Genomic DNA, 27559 nt, shown 5'->3' on the forward strand with positions numbered 1-27559 from the left:
GTTTGTCCAAACTATTCTAGAAGGAAGTGACTACTACATGTATGTAAGCTGTTACTACATGTACAGTATATGTATGTAATCTATAACTACTCAAGCAAATCGAATAGACTGTGTCAACATAGGAATGGATGACTATATGTTTATTTACAGGACAACTGCAGCACAAAAAAACACTATATACATAAGTCATTGATTTTGAAAAGCACCCAACACATCGCTCTATCCTTGGCCGGCCATCCATCCTACACTTGAAACATTAACAATTTTCACTTGTTGCTGAACACTCCTAGGATATCATCATCTCTCACAAGAGTATATTCCTGCAAATATTTAAAAAAAGCTTCAGAGCAAGCTATATCAGACAGTTATGATCACATTTAAAAAACTCCTGTGAAAAATCATTAACAACTAACAACAGACAATCCTAGTTGTGTTAAAATAATATGAACATAAAATATTACATCAAACAAATTCTCCTCATACCTCATCGTCTAGTGTAACTTTAGTGCCTCCATACTCCGGTAAAAGGACTTTTTCACCCACAGTTACACTGGTTGGAATCACAGATCCATTCTCAAGCCTATTTCCAGGACCAACGGAGACGACGGTGCCTTGTAAGACCTTACCAAGAGACTTCTCTGGGAGCATAATGCCACTCTTGGTCTGTGTTTCAGCAGCCAATCGCTGCACCAGCACTCTATTGAATAACGGTCTAAAGGTGGCAGCCTGAAATGGTGTGCAGCAGAGTTTATATATCAACATCTTTTTTGAGGCATTCATTGAAATATACATCAAAGGTATCTACAACTTATAGCTTTTAAAAAATTCCAAACCTGATCACTTATAATGACAATATTAGATGACTTCTATTTTGTTCATTCCTATTACTTTCCTACAAAAGACCAGAAGCTAAACACTCAACAGGTTCTAAAACTCAAATTGTGCAACTGTTGATAGTCACATGGAACACCAGAATGAAATGCATAAAAATCCTGCCATCTTTGCCTATACTGCCAAACAACAGCAATGATTAGAAGCTCGTTTGCAATTTGTTGATACCTTAGTTAAGGAAACTCAATGCAGTTTCAAACAGAACAGCACTTGTATAAATGTATTTAATAACTAGGCGAATGCCCAGCAATGGGATAATTACATGATAAATTGGAGTAAATTAACTGGAAAGCTAGAACTTTGACTAAAATCTTGACTAAAACAATCCCTGCATTTTGGGCCAGCTTAACAATCGTTACTGTAACAGTCAACAGTGCTAGCAAATTGTTTAAGCCTGAGTATCTTAACTAATGTAATGACTATTTGCCCAAATGAATCCATTGTATTCCGTGTATCGTAATGGTTAAGTTAAATAATATGAAATGATAAATGATATGAAATCCAGGACCGTGCAGAATTTTCATTGCAAGATGTTAACAAGCTATAACAAAAAGTTTAACAATAGAACAAACGCTGAGATTTACATATATGTCATAATGCCACTCTTATACCGTGCGTTGGTATCAATGTGCTGCGCCGGCACTCCATTCAATAATGGCCATGTTAAGATTAATAGATGCTAGATTAATAAATGTCAAATTATTAAAATATGCTTTACAAAAACAGACTAGGTTTCACACTGCCTTTTATTAGATATGTTATGATATAGTTATCTGTAGCATTCTCGAGACAAAGAACTTGTAGGCTGTTTGTTCTACACCAAAGAATAACTATTTAACTATACATGCAAAGCATATATGTCTACAAAATAAGAATGCTACAATAAAATGTGTAGAAAGCGGTATAAAAATGGCTTCTACCCAGGTGAATGACAAATAAGGACTGAAAACTATGAACGCTATAATTTGAAAATACAAATATTTGTGGACAATAGATTATAACAACAAAACAACTTATTGACACGTAAAAAATACTTTTGGCATTGTAATTAGTGTTATTACGGGTTTATCGAAAAAAGAGGAAAATCCCAATGGATTAGATAGATGTCATTTTCCAAACATTGCTCCCGCTGTCATTATGGATGTTGGATCTATATATAGAGCTAGTTCAATTTTAAGAGTAGTACCAGAAAAAATAGTGCACAATCATGAAACTTATTTATAAAGAGTAGAAATAGTTGATAATTACCATTTATCTTTAGTCGTATTACGAGTTGTGCGTTAAGATTTTGATCGTCCGACGCTGCAAATTCTCAGAACTTTCCAGAGCTCGACCCACGTTTATCGCAAGTGAAGGACAGTGTCGCAATTCGCCGGCTACTAAGCCTTCGATCCTTTACAAAAAAGTATTTACTCAAGACAAGATGGTGACATGGATAAAATGTAGCTTCCCAGACTATTAACTTGTTGTGGCTTGCGTTTCAACAATATTCTTCGACCTTCCTTATAATTCCGTACTAGTCTTCTGAAAGCTGTATCACCGTAGCTTTTACATCATCCTTGTGCGAGCACGTGTTTTAATTCGTAAGTACTGGGGCTGATCGATTTACACAGTCCTCGCCGTTGCTTTGTCGGGGTAGCATTCTTGCTGGTAGTAGATTTTGGGCACAATTGTAAAAAGGTTTTAGTGACAATTTGTGCAAGCACCCACGTTAATAAGGCATTTATGTTTTGATAGTAGTATGACTGCGAGGAAGGGTAGTACATGCGTTGTGCAATGCGTGTAGTGCTCGTTAATTCATCCCCATCTATTTCTCTGCTTATTTTTATTATCTATTTATATTAACTAATGTATTGTCTGTTAGGTAATCTTCTATAGCAGCATTATTCGGTGGTCCTAAAAAACAACGTAACTAGCAAAGCCTAGTTCATCCAATAAACCTTTATAATGGTAACCTTTTTGTTGGAGTTTCGAGTACCATTCCCTCAACGGTAAAATTTTGCTGATTTACTCGGCTATTACCCAATAAGTGATGACTTTAAAACACATTGAACATCTTTTATGGATGCCAAATGCACTTTTCAACAGGGGGAATGCTACTTTCAATTTCTTACACTAAAATATTTTTTCGTTGATATCAACTCTGTTAACTTCTGTACCTGGCTACATGAACTTAAATAGTAGGGTACAAGAGAGATCTGGAAAATGTGTATCATTTGCTGAATTGAAAAGCTAGGTGGTGTATGCCCATACATGATTGTTGATTTCAGATGGTAAAGTTTCTGTGATAAGTGAGTTCATAAATCGCCATATCTGTTATGAAACACAATGTTCATGCATTCCGAGTGCTTTCTGTATCATTCGTAGCTTGCTATCAACCTTTGTTTGACTCGCCAAATAAATTTTTATGTGCTATAATTGTGTTGGTAAATGGAAATTAAGTCAAACAATAGTGGTCAAAACTATTTTAGCCGACAGGCTATTAGTAGAATTCATAGATTATTAATCGAAATTGCAGACCATTGAAAAGACTTGAGTGTTGTTATGGCTGAATTAAATAGGGGAAACAGTCTCAACATCGACAAGTCCGAACCTAAACAAGTCCCAATCTCGACAGAGGTGAGTCCGAATCTAGACAAAGGTTGGTCCGAACATCGACAAATGCTGATGCAGTTTTACATTAATTTAATCTTCAACAAATAATAAATGTCTTTTTGCAGTTCTATCCTCACTTCAAAAAATAAAAATCAAAGCTACTCACTGAAGTTTAGATTTCAAATAAATCATTTTGCTAGCATAACAGTCAACCATATTTATGATTGTTACTTGTTTTAGCATTCGTTCTATATTTAGGTTGGGCAAAATATTGTTAGGCCTACATAAGCTGGGGAGTGCTGCATCAAATGGATCACAAGATATTTTTGCGCAAATAAATCTTTTACATATAAATCACTCATTTACTATAAAAATAGTAGATGGTAAAATAGTAAAACTGCTGTCGAGATTCGGCCAACCGTAGTCGATATACAAACTCGTCGAGTTTCAAACCAGTCGAGGTTCGGACTATAAACCATTAAATAGCCTAGATAGCGATATTATTATTGAGAGCATTTGTTTGAGCAATTAATTTTACCAACACAATATCGCGTATTCGCAGATCGTGTATTACAAACAAAATTTTGTACAACAGTGTTGCATTACATGGAATGATATAGTAACACCATTTCATACTTGAAACACATGAACACATTTTATAACATCTCCTGTTTTGAGGTGGATTAAAACAATAGAACTCTTTCAGATATTATAGAAATGAGATACCGTAAAACCTCTGATTGAATGTCATGGTGCTTTATTTTTCAACCCTTCCACTATTATATAGTGGCGGTCAATTAGAGGCAGCGTTCAAATAGAAGCTGGCATTGTATTTTTCAAATGGCGTGTCAGAATTCTGGGAAGATAAATTTAGCTCTATTACGGGTGAAGCGAAAGTCGCTTATATTTTGCCCTCTTTTTACGGTGGAGCAATATTAAACCTTTTTGGATGCAAAAAATCTGCTAACTTACCTTCAACTTGTCAAAGATCTCTTAATAAATGTGCATTGAGAGACAGACAAATATCTTTACTAGTTGCTTGCAATTGACCTGCCATGATATTATTGCCTGTGCCCTGCTTTGCAATTTGTTTTGAGCTTTCAATTTTTATTTCATTTTAAATTTGAAAACATTTTATAACTATATTTACCAATGTTACATAAAGGCTTACTGCACCCCTTGATACATCTGCTACAGTTTGCAGACAAAACTAGCTTTTAATGTGCGATAGAAGAGGAGTTATGAGCATTGATCATCTTTAAAGGTTGACTTGCAATACATTTCACATTATATTTATTTGGTATCAAAAGATTCACTATGTTTTACTCTGTTCTGTTGTAGGGGCAAAGTATGTGAAAATGTGATTACAAGCTCTTAAAAGTTAAAAAACGAACGGTTAATCGCCGCCATCACGAGACCGCCGTAGGTTAGGATATCTCTCCAAAACGGCTTAAATGGGTCGTAGTTGTACAAAATGGCTTCTGTTTACACTTTCACGCAATCTCACTCGTCGAAATATTTTCACAAGTATGCATTCAATAAAACCATGTCTATTGTTCTTACGCATCCATTTCATCATCATTGTAATGGTGTCACTTTGAGCACTGATATCTTAAAACCTACCGTGGAAATTCGTTTAATTTTTTAACCTTAGCTCGAAGGAGTACATATCACTCTCTGAGAAACATGACGAGGCTGTTGGTCACCTGTGATGGTCGAAAAATGCTGCATAAATTATTCGCGCTGTTTGGCAAGAGGTATGGGTCACATGATCAGATTACGACTAGACGATCAGACCAAGCCGAAACAAAACTGTTGTAAAGTAGCGAGCATCTATATTCAATACGGGCTTTTCGGTAAAACCCGAAGTGTTTGTCATAAACTAGTGCTACGAGAAGTTTTATATCAAACGTTTTATTGGCCTTTCAATTTACGTGAGAACATCACGTAACAAAACAATAACCAAATGTAATGACTACGTCACAGAAATAAACTGATTTCAGTCTACGGCGGTTTCTTGATGGCGGTGGTTAACTGTTCATTTTTGAGCATTTAGGAGCTTGTTATCACATTTCCACATATTTTGCACCTACAACACAGCAGAGTAAGACATGGTGAATCTTTTGTTACCAAATAACTGTAATGTGAATTTTGTTGCCAGTCAACCTTGGAGATCAGATTACCGCAATGATGCTATCAAATAATATGTTATAAATCTGCATATTTATAAGTTTTATAATGATGATTTATCAAATGCTACAAATATATATTCATGAACAAATGACATAAACGAAACATACTCATATTACGTGCAGAAACAAAAGGTAACGTTTTAAAACAAAGATATTTGCATCGTTTGCTCGGACAGTTGCATTCCGATTGTTGCTTTCGATCGAACGAACATCTTCTGGTTGTCCAATGCCTTCCACAATGTCTTCTTACTTCAACTCTTCTTCTGCACTGCTGAACTAGTCGATATTTGTACGTTTTGCTCGCTAAACGTAGCCTTAGGTCTAAAACTAGTCATTTATCTCCCATCGTAAATGTAAACCGTTTTTTATATAAATGTACTTCGAAGTCTCAAGACCCCGTTAAACATGAAACTACTATTAGCGTGAGAGTTATTAATTATCTTTATGGAGTTGCTTTCAAAGTTTTGGAGTTGTACGAGAGAATTGATTGTTGTTGGTGTGAACGATTGATTATTAGTACGATATTGTGCACACTTTCCTACTGATCACTTGATATAATGGGTTCATAAAGATCAAAGATTGTCAGACTGGCGATCAAATGGAGATGGCGTTCAAATAGACAGTGGCACTCTATTTTTCAACATTTTTCTCATAGTGGTGGTCATATAGAGGTGGCGTTCAATTAGAGGTTTTACGGTAACTAAACGAAGAACATTATTGTCCATGAGTATCTAAGGTGACTGCATTGTCTAGACAAGTATTCCATAATAGTCCATATCTTTCATCTGGTGAGATCATAGTCTTGTAGATTTTTAGGTAATTTCTTCAGCCTCTGCGGCCTACCATACCCATAGTTCGAATCAGAGTGCCTGGCTGGCGGTTGTAACTAAGTGCCCTGCCCTTTATGACACTTGATTCAAACTCCCGGCAACTACCTAAGCTGGCATGTGAGCAGTAGCGTTTTGCTCTGCCCTTTTCGTTACAAACAGTTCTAGGAGAAATGAGATCTCGTCTGGCTTTTGGATTGATCTGACTATGGCCAGAGCCCTATGCGCCAAGTGTCCTACTCTGAGAGTCCTCCATGTTGATTATTGGAATCCTGTTACGCCTGATGGTGCCAGTATTAAGGTACGGCCACACGTAATGATTTTTTTCGTTGATTCTGAATGAAATCACGAAATGAACGAAAAACACAGAGTTATTTGGCCGAAACTCACAGAATTGTCAAAGCTATAGATGCACAACGAAATCGTCGTTGAAATACTTTTGACCCTTTCACTGCCATCCATGTACAAATTTAGCTATCGGCCTAGTGCTAGCCATTTTACCGAAAATTGCTGATATTGCTTCATGATATACAATATTTTTTCAATTTCAAACTCTTTCTAGAAAATTTTTCGTAACATATTTTATTTTGCCAACATTTTAACTAACATTGCTATGCAAAAAATTCAATGTGTCTATACTTTGTACGATGACAAATCTATGTGAAGCGATCGCTACGAAGCTAAGACGGATCCTCCACAATGTTCTTTACTCTTACAAAACTATTACTTTCACCACTATCAGAGTCACTGATGATACCTTAATTATCTGTATAATCACGAAAATCTAAATTTGAATTGGCTATAACGTCATCAGCATAAGTAATTACCTGTTTTCTGACTCGCCCATGGTCCTTAACCCATTCAGGCCTGTTCCCGGTTATTACGGGAAGAGTTGTGTTCTCCAGGGCCCGCTCCCGGATTCTCCGGGTTAAATTTTGATTCACTCTTTTGCTTAGCTGTTTAGGTACATCGGTTTTATTCATTCGCCAAATGAAGTTTAAGAGCCTGGGCATCATTTTGATACCAAATATGTGATTCGACAAGAGATTTTTAACTAACAAATTACGTGATAGATATCAACTGTTTTGAAAATTTGTTGATCACCATTTTGGAAAAAGTTTATCCGATCGATGGCAAAATTTTTAAGTGAATCAGATGTGGTATTTAGCTCAGGGGAAGAAAATGGCAACGAAAGTAATGTTCAAGAAGAAAATGAGAACTTTCTGATGGAAGAAGGTAAGTTTTATGTGGCTATTTATAGAATTTTACCGAAAAAAACGATAAAAAAGCCGAAATTTTTCTTGCGAATTTCAAACAAACTTTATTCTAACAGTGTAAAATATGGAGTTTTTCATGATACACATGATTATAACATCTTCAATCCAATGAAATTTAGAATTTTCTTGCAGCATGAACTCATCACTCTATTACCCCATAATAAATAATAATTTTATGATTTCCTTGTAGAACTACAAGATAATAAAAATTTCTTATTTCATTTATATCCAATTGTTCAACCCACAGTTAGTCAAGCATATAGTTCTCAACCTCAACATCTACTATAAACTAGCCCCAACCACTAGGCTCTAATATTGGTTGATAGGGAACACTTACCACAGTAATCATCTTCATGACTTTCTGTGTTTATATCTACAGTATCAAAAAATATTTGCAATTTGTATTACCAATTGTTAGCTGCAGTAGACTACTCATTTTTCAATTATCAGGTATTTACCCTGAAAAGCTTCTAAAGCACAATTTTTTCTAGGCTATATGAGAAGTTTGAAAGCAAATAGGTTGCTTACTACAGATCATATTACTACATGTAGGTGAAGACAGTCACTGGCTTGTGAGTGATGATGCCATTGATGATGAGCCTAGGGCTTCAACACCAATATCTGATGAATACTGTATCAACTAACTTATAATGGGAGCAAATATGCATGTGTAGTTGGCATCAAATAGCTCTCACTATGTCATCATTTTTTTATGAACACACCCATATTATACATGTATACATTGTTTCGTTTTCATGCATATTCATTTTTACTGTATTTTTTACAATCTATTTTACTGTAGTTTTACACATATTTTCTTTGCTGATGATTGTCTGTTAGCTGGTAACTTAAGTATCTTTTTTTTATGCATAATATATTCATAATGGCCTCTGCAATGCATTTCAATATAAATTAACAAATTGTTTGATTATATAATTGATAAAACTGTCAGCGACGTAGTGTTGGTTAGAAGCTCGTAACACCTGTTCTTTTGCTTGGAAATGAGAAGTCTTTTTTTTATTTGCTGCTGATAGTTTGCTATCAATCTAACATAGGTCCCAAAATGTCAGTACCAAAAAACTGCTTGTGAGCTGCTATTAAACATAAAAAAATAGTTTTTATCAAAAAAAGTTCACGAAAGTATTAGAAATTGTGGTTAGTAGAATTTGTAAAGGTGCACAGACATTTATATCAAATTGTAGTCTGGACTGTCTTCGTTAAGCTGCAAAAAGCATATCAAGATTATTTTGAAAAGAACTCTAGTTATACTCAATTTTGTGTAGCTCTATGTTAATTGTAAGGCTACTGAAAAATTAATTAGGCTGGGGGGCAGTCAACCAATAACTAATTAGTCCTGAATGGGTTAATGAACTCACACAAAATTGTTCGTTCTCAGGTTAGTAGTTCTCAAACAAAAGTTCATAATTGCTTCGTTATTTTAGACTAAGTTTATAAAAATATCTTCTGACAAAGTTGTCAATATAATAAAAGTCCTAAAGACCGTGGGTTATGCTGTCAACGAATAATAAAATGAAGTTACTACGCAATTGCTGGGAAAGTCGCGATTACGGCACTCGTCCATAGAAAACGCATTTATGCTTCTATGGCATCGAAAGGGTTAATTGGCTAAACAAATTATAGCGAGCACGGTTCTAGCAGCTTTTGCAATTTGTATAGTCTAAGATATGTATTACAACACACAATAAAATTACCAGCACAATCCGACATAGTGCATACGATGCATTTGCCTAAATTGCGCTATTGTTGATTCTTTATCATTTGGCCATCATGGCTGCAAATCGTTTCTTTTTCAATAATAACAATTTTTTAGCAGCAAAAGTTCCGTCGTAGAAAGAGTTGCCATCTTTAGCACAATCAAGTTAGTTGCATCATATTTACTATACCAAATTGCGTTAGTATTTTTCTTGCGTGTCGCTTCATGTGCCTCAGACTATATAAATTGCAAAAGCTGCTAGAATTTGTTAGTTAATAATTTGTTTTAGCTAATCAAAAGCGTTTCGTCGACGATTTCAGTGTGCATGCACAGCTCTGACAATTCTGTGAATTTCGAGCAAATAGTTTGTTTCGTTCATTTTGTGATTTCAGTCAAAATCAACGGAAAAATCATTACGTGTGGCCGTACCTTTCGTCTGCACGCTGTAGGATCTTGCTGCTACCTTTTAAACAACCACAGCCTTTTTCTGTTGGGCTCTAACAAAGATTTTGTTACTGGATATTAGTTCAGGCAACTCTGTGGCCTTGAACTGCTGATCATGGCTTTCTTTTGAAGTAAGTCTTTCATTGTCTCTTGGTCAGCTATTTGAGGTTTTGCTGACAATGGTTGTAGAATGATTTTCACAATAGGTATAGTGGTTTTTAGCTGCCTGCCCATCAACAGTTTGGAAGTACTGTAGTCATTCTCTAATGGTGTTGCTCTATAGGCTAAGAGACTTGAATGAGAGTCAGATGTTTTCCACATTCTCTCGATTGTCGCTACTGCTCATTCTGTCCCTCCTTACACCTTGAATAAAGGGTTGAGCTGGTTTTATGACTGTACCCGTAATCTGTAGTGAATTAAGAAAATTCCTCTGAAGCAAACTGTGGTCATGTGTCAGAGATCACTCAGTCATAGATACCATGTGTAGCAAAGATGAACTTGAATGCTACAATGGTGTAACTTGAGCTAAGTGAATATAGTTTCCTTATATCTATCCAGCAACTGTAGTAGTCAACTAGCAGAAGATAGTGATTTTGATTCATCTCAAACAAGTCAGCTCCTAGTCTTTTCCAAGTTCTCTCTAGCAAGATTGAAAGGCAGAGTGATTCAACTGTTGTGTTTGAGTTGATTGCAGAAACTTTGCAGCTCTGCACCATCTCTGAGCTCTGTGTAGACATCCTGGGCCACCATATAGACCTCCTGGCTCCCAAGCGAAACTCGACAATGCCCCGGTGCGCCTGGTGGATATTGTCTAGAACCTAGTCTCTCTTTAAATAGAACAACTATGCGGTTGTCATATAGTAGTAAACCATCAACCACTGAAATAGCTCTGAACATCCCAATAGGCTTGCAGAGCAAAGTAAGCGTCTGACATGTATGCTGGCCAGCCTTATTTGCAGCGTCTTACAACCTATCTGCAAGCTTCATCTTGCTTTTGAGCCTCTTTGAGATCTGCAATTGTTGTTTTCTGACAGAACCTGGTTAGCAACCTCTTCAATCAGCTGATAGTTGGAAGAAGTAGGAACTTCTACTGGTGCTCTAGATAATGCAACAGCCAAGAAGTGATCTTTTCCATGCACGTACTGAAACGATGGTGCATACCCCAACATTCTGTGTCTCTTTCTAAATGTGCAAACACGCTAGGTGATTTTATTGCGTGCGTCATGAGGGGCGCAGACATCGCTGGTGTATGCCTAAACACACTTGAACGATTCACCAGCAGACCATTACGCGGGCACGCTCACAAACTGCCAATAAAATTCCGTATTTTTAGTTCAGAGCTGTTAATAAATTCAAGTCAATGTGGCGCCTTCTAGGCAACGACGTAAACAACATCTGCTTTTGCTATTAGGCATATTCATGGATTGTGCACTTTAAAAAGACAAGAAAAAACGATTCTTTTATTTTAACAGTAATATTTTATGATTTTATATATTTTACTTTATAGTAGTTGTTTATTTTTAATATAATAAATATTTACCATTTTCAAGATGGTCAGTCTGCGCAACGATCGTCTCCCAAATGTTGGTTTTCAACTAGGTTTCTTTGTTATTTTTGTGTGCTGCGTCATACAGGACTGGGTGTGCGCTTATTAAATCTATGAACAATTCAGTGTTCATTTTGATGCTTCAATCGTAACAAAGTAGTAAAATGTTGTTGCTATACATTGGTGAACATCGATATGAAAAAATTACCTGCCATAGAATTGCATTCTTGAAAAACCAACCAATCGAAATGTATCTCGCGTGGATAAAGAATGTGTAGCGTTATTGCCCTGCACCCAGTCTGCTCTGGCTCTCCTTCACTGTAGTACTTTCGTGTTCGTTGCTGCATTCAATCCTGTCAGGTCTACACAATTGCGGATGGCACCTGATGGTTTAGCAATTGTCACTAGCCTACTACACCACTTAGTTGCTTCAGTAACCGGTGAAATGAGTCCTGAAGTGATCATCTCTTGCAACTGTGTCTCAACTTTATCCCTCAATGGGTGTGGTATAGTTCTAGGGGTTTAGATACAAGTAGGCTGGACATTTGGATTCAATGTGATTTGATGCGAGTAATCTTTTAGAAAGTTTAATTCTGTGAATCGTTTAGGATAAGTTGACTGCACATTTATCTGGGTAGTGTGAACTTGATCAACGTTGTGCTTCACTAATTCAAGTGCTAAACAAGCAGTTCTGCTAAGGATAGAGGTTCTTTGATTTTTCATCGCATATATATTTTTCTCGCCTCCGCCTGGTCTTAGTAGTGTAATGCTGGTCTTGTAGACCTTTACATCTTTCAACCATGGCTCTATGTGGCTAACCATTGTACCATCTGTTCCGGTGTAGAGTTTGAATAAGGTTTCTCGACAATAACTTGTACATTTGCTGTCCAACAGTCAATTTCTCCTATCACGAGCTCACCATAATCAAGCATATATAAGCAAGCTCGTCATTTTCTTTCATCTCATTTACAGACCTGCTATCCTTGCTGGGACAACAACGCGCATAATACCATTTTTTGCTGCACTTCTTACAGCCAGCATCGTTAGTTGCACACTTTTTAACTGCAGTATTGAGCATTGCCCTCGGAAATTAACCTCTTTCTCATATTGTCATCTCTGAGACCTAAGACAAGTCTATCTTTAATCATCTATTTTAGTGGAGTATCAGCCGCATCCACACATGGTTGATAGTCGAATTTAAAATGGCCATCTAAAATCCGTAACTCTGCATAGTGTCAAATGTTTCCTCAAAAAGCTGGGACCTGGTATTAAATTTATAACTTTCATGGAATTTGTTTCGCTCGCCTATGCAAACATTTCCAAAATGGTAGCTAAGTTTTACTTTCTGCCTACTTAGCTGATGACTGAACAACTTTTGCTTCCGCTCTAGCTATATATACTGAGAACTCGAGCTGGTGCGCTTCCGATTCTCCATCAAGTTTTGAGAGTATATGAATGACTCCCATCTACTCTTAAGTGTTCGAAAATTGGTCTCCATATTATTGTCAAGCACCGATTCTGATGGAGGGTCAATCCTGTGTACTGGTTGTGAAACCACGTTTTGGACTAACATTTGGTCTGCAACTGAAGCTTGCTGTTGTGTAGAAGAAATATCTTCATCCGTATCAACAATTTTTTTAAAGCTTATTGCCACCACCATGTGTTGTTATAGCTGAATTAAATTGATAATGATATTATTTTCAAGAGCAATTATGTTTTACCCATCGAAATGTCGCGTACTCTAGAAGTCGGACAGATGTGATTTGGTACAACGGTTTCACATAACATGAAATAATTTAGTAATATCGTTTCATGCTTAAAACACAAACACGTTATATAACTTGTATTGTAACACTATAATTTTCCTACAATTATTAAAAAGTACACATATAGCCATAATATCAAAATTATGCCATCTCAAAAGATTTCACTATATGAAGCCTGTAAAACAAATAAACATGCCATTCCATAAAGTTTTAGTAGCTTTCAACAAACCAAATGTTGCAAAGCAACATGGATTCTGAAAAAAAGACACACAATACAGCGTGCACATTTAAATTATTACATTCATATGTCGCAGAATTTCATAAACAATCAGTTGAATGCATATTAAAATTGGGTGTGAAGTATTCTTATGGTACAGCAATTATAACATACTTTTGTAGCATATCTTTAACTATTAGAGCTGCTACAAAATTATCAACATGGTAAACTAACACTAAGTTAAATACGAATTTAACTAACAAGTAAAAACTTGCTATTAATGTATTATGATCAATATTTTTGTTCAATGTTATTATGTTTTACTAAATGGCTTGAGTTTTTGCTTAATAGTCTGAATTTTCGATCAAAACTACACTTTTAGATGGAAGGCTTAAATTTCGGCAAATAGCCTTTTAGTAAGTGTATAATTCGAGTCGATAGAGTTTTTTGACAAAAAAAACCGTATTGATACCATCTGTTCAAAAATCGTGATTGCTTATGCGATGCAATTTTGGATGAATACTATTAGTCAACAACTTACACTATGATCATCTCTACGAATTTTTCAATATCAAGTAAAATTTGAATGACTTTGTCTCAATATCTCCAACGTACAATGTCCAAAATTTTTCATTATTACAGTTTTTATGTTAAAGTGAAAATTCTGGTTGAAATTGAAGATGAAGTGAAAAAATTATTAAAGGTTAGCTTGCAACAAAATTCACATTACAGTTATTTGGTATCAAAAGATTCACCATGTCTTACTCTGTTGTGTTGTAGGTGCCAAATATGTGGAAATGTGATTACAAGCTCTTAAAAGCTCAAAAACGAAAAGCGGCCGTAGATTGGAATCTCTTTATTTCTCTGACGTAGTCATGAAATTTATTATTGTCTTATCACGTGATGTTCTCACTTGAATTGAAAGACCAATAAAAAGCTCAATATAAAACTTCTCGTAACACTAGTTTATGACAAACACTTCGGGTTTTACTGAAGACCCTGTATCAAATATAGATGCTCGCTACTTCACAGTTTTGTTTCGGTTTGGTCTAATCGGCAAATCGTAATCTGATCATGTGACCCAATACTTTGCAAATAATTTCTGCAGCACTTTTCGATTATCACAAGTGACCAACAGCCTCGTCATGATTATCAGACAATGATATGTACTCCTTCAAGCTAAGGCTAAAAAATTAAACGATTTTTTACGGTAAGGTATAAGATATCAATGCTAAAAGTGACAGCATTACAATGATGATAAAACAGACGCGTAAGAACAATAGACATGGTTTCATTGAATGCGTGAAGTATATTTGTGAAAATATTTCGACGAATAAGGTTGCCTGAAAGTGTTAACAGAAACCATCTACCACAGCTACATCACATTTGAGCTGTTTTGGAAAGAGAATCCTAACTACGGCGGTCTCGTGTGGCTGCGATTAACTGTTCATTTTTGAGCTTTTAAGTACTTGTAATCACATTTCCACATATCTTGCACCTACGTACAACACAACAGAGTAAGACATGGTGAATCTTTTGATATCAAATAACTGTAATGTGAATTTTGTTGCAAGTCAACCTTTAAAAGTTATGGCTCAAATTTCTATTGCTCATTCTACTACCGAACCTACACATAACACATTGCCATACCTATATTTCCATTCGTGTGTAGGTAAGATGAAGTAACAATAAAAGTTTATTTTTACTTATTATTACTCTATTAATTTATCTTGCGCATATGATTTAAGTATTTACATTTAGTTTTTTACATAGTCTTATATAGTGCATTTGTTATGTTAAATGTCATGACTTGAAGTATGAATCGTTTTATTATTAATCATGTATTATTCAATATTCTTACGCTTGAATACAACATACCACATAAATATCGGGCGTAGCTATTCTTAATTTAGCATGGTTGCTGCAAAGTAGCGTAAAACCTTTATTTAAATACCATGCCCTCTATTTTTCAATCGTTCTCTTAGAGTAGTGCTTTATTGGAGATGACATTCAAATGAAGGGTGGCATGTATTTTTCAAACACCTCGTCATAATGTAGAAAATATATATTTAACTCTTTAACGAGCAAATCGAGTGTCGCCTATATTTTCACTTTTCTTCGGTTGGTGTGACATTAACCCTTTTGGGTGCGAGAAACTTGTTAACTTGCCTCCAGTTTGTAGGTTTTTAATAATTATGCACGATGAATCTGATACATGTCTACCGGTTGATATCTATTGCTAGCAATTAACCTACGATATTCTTATAGTCTGCATTGTAATTTGTTGGAGCTGTAAGGTTTTTTTATTTTACATTAAATTTAAAGGGATATTTTCATTTTATAACTGTACTGAGATTTATATATATATACATGTATATATAGACTAGCCGAATGCCCGTCGTTCCACATATATTAAAAAAACAGCTTATAAACAGTGGCAGGTAATGTAGTTGTCTGCCACTTGCCATTAGCCTGGCGCATTACCAATGAATAATTTGAGTAAGCTAGTATCCTCATTGCTAAACTTACTAATAAGACCCCCGTGAGAGCAATTTTAGTGCTGTAGTGCGTAACACAGAGTGCTGTGCGTATTTTAATCCAGATAACGACTCACATCGCCCATGAATCCATTGCATGTTGCATAGCTTAGTGGGTTAGGCTATCATCTGGTGAATGGGGGGGTTAGCTTATCACCTGATGAGCGGGTGTGTTATGTTATCACCTGGTGAATGGGAGGTTCCAAGATCAAATTGTCTGCAATATGGATTTTTCATTGCTAGATACTAATCGCTATAGCTGGACAGACAGATGACTGACAGAATAATATACAGGGAAACTCGGATAACTCGAACTTCACGGGACCGAGCAAAAGTGTTCGAATTATCAGAGCGTTCAAGTTATCAGAGCACTGTCACAAGTCCATGTATTTACTTATTTATTAGTAGATACATGTACATATACAAACTATAATATAAATCAAAAGCACAAATGGCTTGTTTCAAATTAAATGCTTCTAATGTAAAGTTTAAAACGTTTTTATCAAAAAGTATAGAGATTTTTCTATCACTTGAGATTGGTTTGTTGTTTGAGGTGATGTTATTGCCAGGACGTTTTTTAGATTGACATTGGCAAAACTTGATCGTTGCTGAAATGCTCAAAAGAAAAGCCATCTTTTTTTTTTAGCGTTTTACCCATGATCAATTTTGCCGATTTTTCTTGAAGTTTATGCAAAGATTACCTTACTTTACCTGGGATTCGTTAAGAGCAACACTCCGAGGCAGTTCAATTAAAAGTATCACGAGGTTTTACGGTACATTGTATATCACTCACGCTTTTTGAATGGATACTTATTGAATGTACACACGTATTCTGTGTTTAGGTCAAACGATGAATAGTTTTTTTTTAGCTAAGACAACGTAACGTATACGTTTAATTACAACAATTTTTAAGACGTTTTAAACATTCAACTTTCCGACGTTGATTCAACACGGAATCAACGTCGGAAAACTATTCATCACGGGCTAGCCGGGTCACGCTCTCAAGGATTTTCGCCACGCAAATACAAAACAAAAACAACATGCTGTTTTTGTTTTGTATGTGCGTGGCAAAAAACCTTGCGCGCGTGACCCAGCTAGCCCGTGCTATTCATCGTATAGCAGTATAAATCAAATTTCACCAAACCTTTAGAAAAGTCGTTGACAAAAATATTTTGCCGATGGAGGTAATAACGACGCTTATGAATTACGAAAAGTTGAGGTTTACCTCTATGGCTTGGAATAAAGTGATTTTCTAAAGCGATAGCAACCGTTTCGGTAGCCGTTGGGCAAAAAATAGTTCGAATTAACAGTGTTGAATTCGAGTTATATAGAGCCATTTATCATTGCGTGGGAACGGACCAAGCAAATCCATTCGAGTTAACCATGTGTTCGCTATATCCTTGGGCGAGTTATCCATGTTTCACTGTATATAGATTTAATAAGGTTGCATAAAAGCCCATTGCACTTATCAATATGTTTGCTACAGTTTGCAGCCAAAATTGACTTGTGTACAATGTAACAGGAGTTAAGTGTCAATCCATTGTAAGCCGAGTTCAGATTACGTAACGCTATCAAATAATATGCTTTAAATCTGAAAATCTATAAGTTTTATAATAATTATAATCTATCAAATGATACAAATATATATTCAAGTACAAGTTACATAAACAAACCTTAATTATAATACCTGTAGCAACAGAAATTAACATTTTAAAACATTCGCGTCTTTTCCTTGGTCAGTTGCGTTCTGATTGTTGCTGGTGTTTGAAACCATTTCACGTTTTTCTGGATGTTCAATACCTTCTACAATGTTTTTTGACCTCAACCAGTATTCTGCACAGCTGATCGAGTTGATATTAGCGTCCAAACATTTTTTTAGCAGAGCAAATTGTTTTTACGATGCCCTTTTGAATATAAACTTTTAGCGCAAATAAAGAGAAACATTGTGTAATCAAAATAGTCTCAAAATGTTAGCTTCTAAATTACTAGTAGCTCATTTTTCATCGTAAATGCGGAAACTTTTTCCCACATACATACAAGTATCAAAACCGCATTAAAAAAGGAACTACTATTGGTCTGATACAGTTTACTAATTATTTCTATGATGTTGAAATCAGAGTTTTTAATGAACAAACCTAAAGACTTAGAGTTGGAAAACGGACTTCGATACGAACAGAAACAACAAACGTATTATTTGTTATTCATGCAATTGAGTCTTTTGTTAGTATGGTTTTGTGGACATTTCTCTACTGATCATTTGCTATTGTGGGTTTGTAAAGATTAAGATTGTCAAATACATGTAGTATCCGTTCATTAGAAGTGGCGTTCAAATAAAAATGGCATTCAATTAAAGGGTGACGCTCAATTTTTTAACCCTTCTCCCATAGTGGTGCTCAAGTAGAGGCATTGTTCAAATGAAGGTGGTGTTCAAATAAAGGTGGTGTTCAAATACAGGTTTTACGGTATGATGTGCTTTCATGCTCTGCTTTTTATCTTGTTTGCATTGTCACTTCACCAGTTAAAGGCCTTTATGAAATTTAGCTCAACAGTTTCCACATTATTTCTGATTTCCATTGATATATCAGAATAATGCTGTTTAATTTATGTCATGCCCTTTTTCAATATCTAGTATGTGTAAATCAAAAAAATTGATGAATAATCTTTTCAAGCAATACAATAATTAACTATGTTAGTATGTGGTAGTTACAGGTATTTCGGATTCCATTCATGTAGGGATTATAGGTATGGGGTATACATGTGGCATGCGCATTCTTGCAGGTTCAACCCATTCGCTATGTATAGGATACCTCCAGTATGTCGATCTTCTGCAATCAGTTTGTCAAAAGCATGTTTTCGTCGTTCATATGCTAAGGACATTAAGTTTGGAGAGGATGCTCGCAAATCCATGTTGGAAGGAGTTAACCTGTTAGCTGATGCTGTAGCGGTTACAATGGGACCCAAGGTAGGACTGAGTCTCAATCATGTGCCATTCACAGATGATTATAGTATAGGTTATGTATACAGCTGACAATCTCTGACAGCTTTGCACAAAATTGATGCATATGTTGTAGTTTGAAACCATGATCACAAAATACCAACCATATTTTACTTTTCTTGTCATAAAATTACACGAAGGAAATTGCACTATACTGTCATACCTGACATGAGTGCCCCAATATATGAAAAAATTGAGATACAAGCAAGATGTCAAGCAAGTTTTTGCATTGAGATACGAGAAACATTTGAGATGTGACCCTGTTCTCGATGGCCAGTAAATGGCAAAGTATGTGAGAGACCGCTTGCTCACACCATCGCTGAGTCACACTTCACACTCGCACCTAAAACACCATCACTAGTTCTTCCCCATTGAATCAGTTTGAAAAGGTTTTTAAAGTTTTGGCTAAAAGCTGTAGTGAACGGGAGTCAAAAAGCACCAAGCCGGAAACAAATAATTAGAAATTAAGACGAAGTCAAAATTAAAGTGCATAAATTATATAGTTCTTTTATTATATAGTTCAATACATCAGAGTCTTGGCTTTTGAATGAGCCTATATTCAATACACAAAGAATAATAGAACTATGACAAACAGGGTCAAAAGTATGTTCTGCAATAAAAAACACTTGGTTGCGGTTCCCGCAATTTGATGTCATAATTATTATTTAGCCTTAGGTAGTCAATCCCTTTCGCTGCCATTGAGGCTGCGCTTTTCTGTGACAATCGGTGCTGTTAAACCCAGAGAGCGCTAATAATAAACTAGGATTCTAGATAATCAACAATTCCCGGGGATCGTGTTAACGCCTGACCAATACAAACACATGTTCTGGGTTAATTAATTATGCTTCAATAAATATGGTGAAATCTATAGACAATCTATTTCGGCATAAATGACGCTTGGACCACCCATTGTTAAACCAAAAACAGTCATGTTTGGAGCTTGTTACTGATGGTAAGAGGTCCCAATATGATTTTCTGATTTAATTGCTTCTCATTCCTTTGGCATTGTGAAATGAAAAAGTTGCAGAAAGAATAATGCAATTGAGATAATGAAAAACGGTGTTGATTTTTGTAGCAAGTAATACTAAGATGCAATATCATAAATTAAATGTTTGATCATGTTTACTGATTAATCCACATATTATTATTATATATTATGTTACCATATTATTGATTATCATTATATCACATATATCATTATATCATTATCACATATTATTATTTTGGCACTACAGCCCATAAGATCGGGTCGTTTGTTGTTAGTATGACAAATGACATTGACTTGATTAAGTTGTGGTGATCTGAAATTGGCTGTGAATTTGATAACACCCTGTGATTGGCTGCTGAAATAGATTGTTTATAAAGTTCACCGATAAATATACTATCGTTGATATAAAGGTAATGAAATCACACCGATTAAATTGTGTCCTGCAGTTGCGTTGCCCTAGGACTATATGTCAATCGCACTTTCGCGAGATCATGCAATGCTTGAAATTAATTAGTCTCAGTTGTGCCCCTCAACATCACAATAAAATGAGAGGGCTAGTGCATAATATCATCGGGAAAACATAGTATGGTGCTTGGAATCTGAGTTATTTATCATAAAAATAATCTGTACATGAGAGCTAAGACATTGATTCCTTTGTCATCTTCATTGGTTCTCTGGAGTTGTCCTACCTGCCACTAGCGTCATTATCGTAGTTGATAAATATTAGCGGTAAGCAATAAAATAAGCGGTAAGAGCACACAACATCGAATATGAAAATTGTGGCGTCACAATTTTCGATCCTATACCATTGAACATTTCTGCGGTAGAGCTCTGGGGAAATCCTATAAACACCAACCAATGTCTGTCTCACCATGTCAAACAATGACTCATTCGAAAGCCAAGACTCTGATGTGTTAAAATATGGGATGAAAAAATTATGTAATTGATGTGCTTTAAAGCTATTTAGTTAGTGGTTAAAACTTAGATCTAAGTGTGTGTTTAGTAAGCTAAATTCATTTAAGTTAAATTCAAAGTTTATGTAATGTTACATAGCGTCGCAAAAGTTTTGTGTTTCAAACGGGTTGCTGTCAAGTTTTTCTCACACTGTCATTAGCCACCACGTCTGTCTTGAAGGTAAGAACTGCATACTGTACTTAGGAATGTTACATTTTATGGCAGATCGTAATCACTGAATTGGTATTTGTTACTTTGTAAGCAAGCGTATGTACTGAATTACAAAAATTAAAAACAGATTTTGCTATCGTGATATTTGTATTTTTTCATAGTTGGGGAACAGACCGTATTAAGGTATCGGAGGTTGAGGTATAGCTCAACCTAGCTCATATGTTGAGTTATGTATGACTGTCTGCAGTTGGCCTTTGGTCCCTTTTTTAAGTTTCACATGATGAAAGATCGCTCCAGTTTGTTCCCTTGAACTGGACGCAGTTTCACATCATAGAAAGTCTACATTCGCCATTTTTCCAACATTATGAAAACGGAGACCAGATAAAATCAAGTTCTGTTCCATACTCTCCGCTGTCTGTTTAGGGAAGAAATGTGATAATTGAGCAATCATGGGGCAGCCCTAAGATAACTAAGGACGGAGTTACTGTTGCTAAAGGAGTTGAGCTTGAAGACAGGTTTCAGCAGACTGGAGCCAAACTTGTGCAGGATGTTGCTAACAACGCTAATGAAAAGGTATTTATTGGTTTTGACTTGATGCTCAACTTATTATGAAACTAAGTTTAAATCATAAACTTCTCTATGTGAGGGTATCTTTGAATGCTCGTGCATGGGCATATGTTTTGGGTGCACAATTGGGGTAGTCTTTTATAAGTGTGTGTGTGCGTGCGTGCGTGTGTGAAAAATGTAAATGTTTGTATATCTTTTTCAGGCTGGAGATGGCACTACTTGTGCTACTGTATTAGCTCGGGCTATCGCTACAGAGGGCTTTCGTTGCATCAGCAAGGGCTCCAATCCAACAGAGGTCCGTAGAGGGGTCATGGAGGCAGTGGACGCTGTTGTCACACACCTCAAGAGTATTTCTAAGACTGTCACAACTCCTGAAGAAATTGCTCAGGTAAGTTTTCCATCTCACTACTAATTGGGATGCTCGTTTTAGTAATGAAATCTTTTTTGTACCTGCTTAGAAAAAGTTATCTCACCAGAATCATTGAGCATTTCTATCTCCCATTCTCTTGTTGTTTTAGTGAGTCACATTGTGGTGGGAAAGCAAATTTCTAAGATGGGAATATTTTGCTTTTGTTTATTTATTGAACCACTGGAGGAGACGGTAAAATGAAATGTTTGTTTGGGCTCATCTACCATTTTTTACTATTTTGTCTCACTAAATAGAAGTCTGCATTAAGGAGATCCAATGGATTAATGTATAGTGAAATACGAAACTCTCCTTCATCATTACAAGTTTGTTCAACTCTTCGCATGAAGAGGGCAGTTGCTCAGTCCAAAATTTGTAGTGGTCAAGCTAAGGTTTCATATTGCATTGTTCTCACACTCACACAGGTTGCATCATTATCCGCGAATGGAGATGAGAGCATAGGGATGCTTATATCTGATGCAATGAAAAAAGTAGGTAATTCCGGAGTTATCACAGTAAAGGATGGTAAGACAACTACAGATGAATTGGAAATCTCGGAAGGCTTGAAGTTTGACAGAGGCTACATTTCTCCTTACTTTGTCAACCAGTCTAAAGGTGATATATATTTCTACTGGTATTACACATGTATGTAAGTTTTGCTCCAGGTCTTTGGTCTAAAGATTACTTTAGATATTTTGTGCCCTAAAGTATTTGCTATTACTGTTTATGCAATTTACCTCTCACTAGTTATAGATAGAGCAGTTCACATACTAGCCACCAGCCTGTTCACCGAGATTTAGTCATCCAATTTATCGTTTTAGAATGTGCTTTTCATGTGTAGTATCCACACCATTCATGTCATTAGCCACACCTTAATTTGGCTGTACTGCAGCTGTGCCCTTGCTTACTGTTTCAGGTGCCAAATGCGAATTTCAGAATGCTCTAATACTGTTCAGTGAAAAGAAGATATCGTCGGTGCAACAAGTTGTACCTGCCCTGGAATGCGCGCTCAATTCAAAACGACCTCTTCTCATAGTGGCAGAGGATGTCGATGGGGAGGCTTTAAGCGCCCTAGTTCTGAACAGGTTTGTTTATGTACTACCTTATGGGATAACGAAAACTGCTCCCAACCCTTTCATGAGCTTTATCTCATATTTTAATCACAAAATCATACCCGCATTGCTAAAAAAAGTGTTTCAATTGATAATATGTTTTCAAGACTTGTAAAGAACTTCATGTATTTAAGATTGGAAACAAGCAGCTTTTTCAGAAAATACTTGCGATATCTTCATACCTGATCTTCATTTCTCTCATGATTTTTTCATTTTGTAAATCGTTCAGTATTTCAAGTATATATAACTATTTTATTTTAGTTTCAATTTAACGCTGCATGTTTATTAGTAATAATATTTTTGTAACAGTCCAGCTGGGTTGAAATGTAGAGTTGATGCTTTCCTTCTAGTCAAACCTTAACCATACCAGAAATGTTGGAGTCATGTCAGTGCTCTTGTGAGATCTAATTGTTTATTTCTAGTCAAGTAATATAGTTCTCAACATATCTGGTGTGGCCTTTTCTAGACTCAAAAATGGACTTCAGGTATGCGCTGTAAAAGCTCCCGGCTTCGGGGATAACCGTAAAAACACAATGAAAGACATGGCCATTGCAACCGGGGGAGATATATTCAATGATGAGGCTGATTTAAAGAAGCTGGATGATGTGACTCCTGAGGGTCTAGGCGAGGCTCAGGAAGTTGTTGTTACAAAGGATGACACACTCATCATGAAGGTATCGTCATTGTAAGCTTCTCACTGTAGGCTCTTTTTCTTCCTCTCGAACCTGATTCAGGTTTTTATTACACATTTTCATTGGCTATTATTATCTAACAAACATGTGTCGACATACTTTCAACGTTTTAGCAAGTGGGTGAAATCAACTGATTTGATAAGATCTGAGCTCAATGCAAAGTTAGAAAACTTACCAGAGTGTTTTCGTGTTTGCTTAACCCTTTTGCAGGCATAGCGACATTATTGTCGTTTCGCGATACTGACACCAATTGGCTATTATGTCGCCACGCGAATGTTTTTTTATAAATTGATTTCTGGTTAGCTTATTGCATTTTTTTATTTAATTTTTTACTAATAGTTCACTAAAATATATTGGTCTCTGTTAGTAACCAAAAAATTAGCCGTTTTGATAAAAAATGATAGTTTTTGCAATACTAAATGAACGAAAAATCCGAAATAAAAACGTATTTGAATAAAATGGAGATTTTTGTTTGTAGCATGTTTATGCTTCTGTTACCGCTTTCTGAATATTTTCCCAGAGTGCGACAACTTTCTTTTACTGTCATGGCGTCCTCCAAAGGCTATAGGCAAAGCTGTAGAGGAACAATAATAAGCACATGATGTCAAAACTGTGGTGTAGGCCTCTGCAAGGGCAAATGCTTCCAAAATTACTATAGCTAGAGAAACACTTATATAAGAATTTGACTTATAAATGTCTATTTGTATTTACCTTTATAATAAAAACATAATACGCATATACAATATCATAAATAAAAGTGTATCATGATTTTTTTTAAATCAATTTGTGAAAAATTAATCTGCCCAGGGGTTCTCAAATAGCCCAAAAAAACTTGCCTGCAAAAGGGTTAATTTGCTAGTATTGTAGAAGTAGAAACATCTCCTGTTTATGTACTCCAGTTCTTTTTTTAGAAGCAAATTTAATTTTTATAGAGACTTTCTTCAGTGCAGAGTTGTTATGATAGCCGAGACCAATAATGTTGTGGTTGTCCATATTAACTTGCCTTTGATTAAGCAGTTTTAGCTTTCATCATATGTCATTGAAAGCTGCTTTAGTGTTTGTGGAATTTTCAGCATTTATTAATAAGGCTACGGGTAGATGCAGGAAATCTTTTCAGTTTGTCGCAGTCTGTATTGTACAATATTGGACAAAATGGACTGGCAACAAGACGAATGAGCATAACTTGGTGCGATCAAAAATACAAACACTTCATTGTACCAATTGAATCTCAAAAAAATTGCAAATAATCTGACAATAGCATCTTGTTACAGTTTCTCTTTTGTATGGTGATAAGTGGGCTTGAATGTGTAGTGAGACAAAAAAACGTGTCTTTTGTGCTACAATTTTAGGGTGGTGGTTTGCCTTCACTTATTCAACTACATATCGATGCGTTGGCTGATAGCCTAGAGACAATAACTTCTGATTATGAAAAGGAGAAGGTGCAAGAACGACTCTCCAAGCTCTCTAGTGGTGTTGCGGTATTAAGGGTAAGATTATCAAGTCCTCACGTGTCTGTAGGTAACAAACATTTAATTAGTAGGCTAACCTGCTAGTTCAGTCAGAAGTTGTCTCATCTTTAATAGATGTATTTGAAGACAAATTTGATAGTTGTTTGTAAGCCTATGATTAGGGCAGTGGGTGCTGTAATGTATGTAATCATTCACTCCAAGTAAAAAAGTTGATATTTCAACAAATTCTGACTGCTTTTTTATGTCATTTTTATTACAGGGTTAATCTGTTATTGAACCTATATTGACATTCACTCCATTAAAAATGGGAGTGGGCAACTTCTAATTGCATTAGTAAAATAGACTTAAGTTAAAATTTGTAATGCTTTGTCCGTATTAAGCTCTTGATAATTTATTCGGATATTGCCAGAATCGAAACTTCTTCATATCGATTACATCTTCGTGTTATACTAAAGTCATTCGCACTACTACATTGTAGATGCCGCTCTTTTCCAATTCTAATATTGATATGTCGTATATTCCTAAGTTGTATGTTAATGAACGTTATAGGTTATGACCTACTGGTATAGCTTTGCTTTTTACTAGTGATCTTGGGCTGAATGAGTATATATATATAATACAATTAGTACAATGTTTGCGACAGGTTGGTGGTTACAGCGAGGTAGAGGTGGGTGAGAAGAAGGATAGAGTTGTTGATGCTTTGAATGCAACAAGAGCGGCTGTAGAGGAAGGAATTGTTGCTGGAGGAGGAGTTGCCCTACTTCGTTGCATTTCCTGTCTAGACAACATGTCTATTGACAATGATGACTATAAGACTGGTAAGTCCACATCTACCCCATTCGTTACGTTTTAGTTTTCTGCTGCAACATATGGCATCAATATAAAGAGTAAAATGCTTCATCGAAAATTCTTACTATCTACAACTAAATTATTATTGATTTAGTCTTGGTTGATTCAGTGACTGACACTACCTATCGCTTTACAATGCTATACAAGGTAGTGTCTTCAGCATACTTTATATGTTTGGCATTTGGCTTAAGGTCATGCACAAAAATATTCCGTAACAAAAAACTCAAAATGGTTCATTAGAGACTCTGATTTTGCAGTGTTCGCTCGATCAGGTAGAGCCTAGATATTTTACTCTTTGCATATGGTCTGTGACAAAACTTTTTACAATCCTCTCCAGGAATGGTTTGGTACCAAGCCCAAGCTATTTTCCAAAAGCTATGTAGGCAACAGCTTGTCAAAAGCCGTGCTGAAACCTAACAACAAAGCTTGTATCACCAGAGTGTCTAGCATATATCAGTATGTCACATCTAGCATATATATCCTAGCATATATCAGATGTGAATTTGACTAGAGCATCTTTAGTGTTAAGGTTCATGGTATGAGTGAATTGGTTAGCTGGTGCAGGAAGACCATCTACAATAAACTGGGAGATAACAATTTCAGCAAACTTTCCAAAACGGAAAATAAGAGATATAGGTCTTAAAGATGTGGTTGCGTCAAATTTGAGTTGATTTTAAAAGAAAGTATTTTTCTTTGTCTATCAGTTGATATGTTGTTTGTTGTGTTGAGCGATCACATTGTCAAGATATTTGAATATTAAAATCGAAAAAAATTGATCGCGGTAAAAACGCTCAGGCCAAAAAAACATGCCCAGACTTGCCCAAAATGATGTAACGTGTGATACAACCTGTCTCTATCTCTCGTATTCACATCGGCTATTGCGATAAAAGTCTAGTCCTACGCGGCTCTATTGGCATATATTTTATCTTGTATTTGCTCGTTGGCTAAAATAAAATTTTAAATCCAGCTACAGATGCATTATTATCAAATGTCTCAAACGCCTCTAATAAAAGAAATTAAAAACTTGTCACATTAGCTTCCTCTAAATGATGTGTAAACATCTTAGTACCCACTACCAATTCTACCGGTCTACGGAAATTATGTCAATCAAACTAAGTAGAATAAGGTCTTTGTATCGGCACAGTTTCATCCCTACCCCCACCGGAAACTAATTACTAAGTAAAATATATGGCGGATTATAGTACCCCGAGTAGTGTTGGGCCGGTATCTAATTTAGTGCCGGATCGGATATCCTTGCACATTTTTATCGGTTTTCCCGGTATTGGTATCCTCGGTATTTACCATCTTCGGTATCTTTTGCCAACTATGAAAGTTCGGTATTGTCGGTAC

The 27559-nt window shown here is 35.9% G+C and overlaps 2 protein-coding genes across 2 annotated transcripts in view; one reads left to right on the forward strand and one right to left on the reverse strand.

Moving 5' to 3' along the window:
* Positions 1-2277, reverse strand: part of LOC137385774 (annexin A7-like) — a 40462-nt gene extending 38185 nt beyond the window's left edge. The window contains exons 1-3 of the mRNA XM_068072329.1: positions 2140-2277; positions 484-726; positions 271-320 (exon numbers count right to left, since the gene is read on the reverse strand). Of these exons, the coding sequence (XP_067928430.1) occupies positions 271-320; positions 484-726; positions 2140-2142 (296 nt within the window). The 5' untranslated portion in view covers positions 2143-2277. The remainder of the gene's footprint in view (positions 1-270; positions 321-483; positions 727-2139) is intronic.
* Positions 2278-2449: 172 nt separating this feature from the next.
* LOC137410637 (chaperonin homolog Hsp-60, mitochondrial-like) overlaps positions 2450-27559 on the forward strand; it is a 33700-nt gene continuing 8590 nt past the window's right edge. Inside the window, exons 1-9 of the mRNA XM_068096094.1 lie at positions 2450-2474; positions 18785-18968; positions 21538-21687; positions 21884-22069; positions 22513-22702; positions 23004-23172; positions 23666-23873; positions 25241-25378; positions 26004-26178. Coding sequence (XP_067952195.1) covers positions 18801-18968; positions 21538-21687; positions 21884-22069; positions 22513-22702; positions 23004-23172; positions 23666-23873; positions 25241-25378; positions 26004-26178 — 1384 coding nt within the window. The 5' untranslated portion in view covers positions 2450-2474; positions 18785-18800. The remainder of the gene's footprint in view (positions 2475-18784; positions 18969-21537; positions 21688-21883; positions 22070-22512; positions 22703-23003; positions 23173-23665; positions 23874-25240; positions 25379-26003; positions 26179-27559) is intronic.

This window comes from Watersipora subatra, chromosome 1 (assembly GCF_963576615.1).
Source record: "Watersipora subatra chromosome 1, tzWatSuba1.1, whole genome shotgun sequence".
Taxonomy (NCBI): domain Eukaryota; kingdom Metazoa; phylum Bryozoa; class Gymnolaemata; order Cheilostomatida; family Watersiporidae; genus Watersipora; species Watersipora subatra.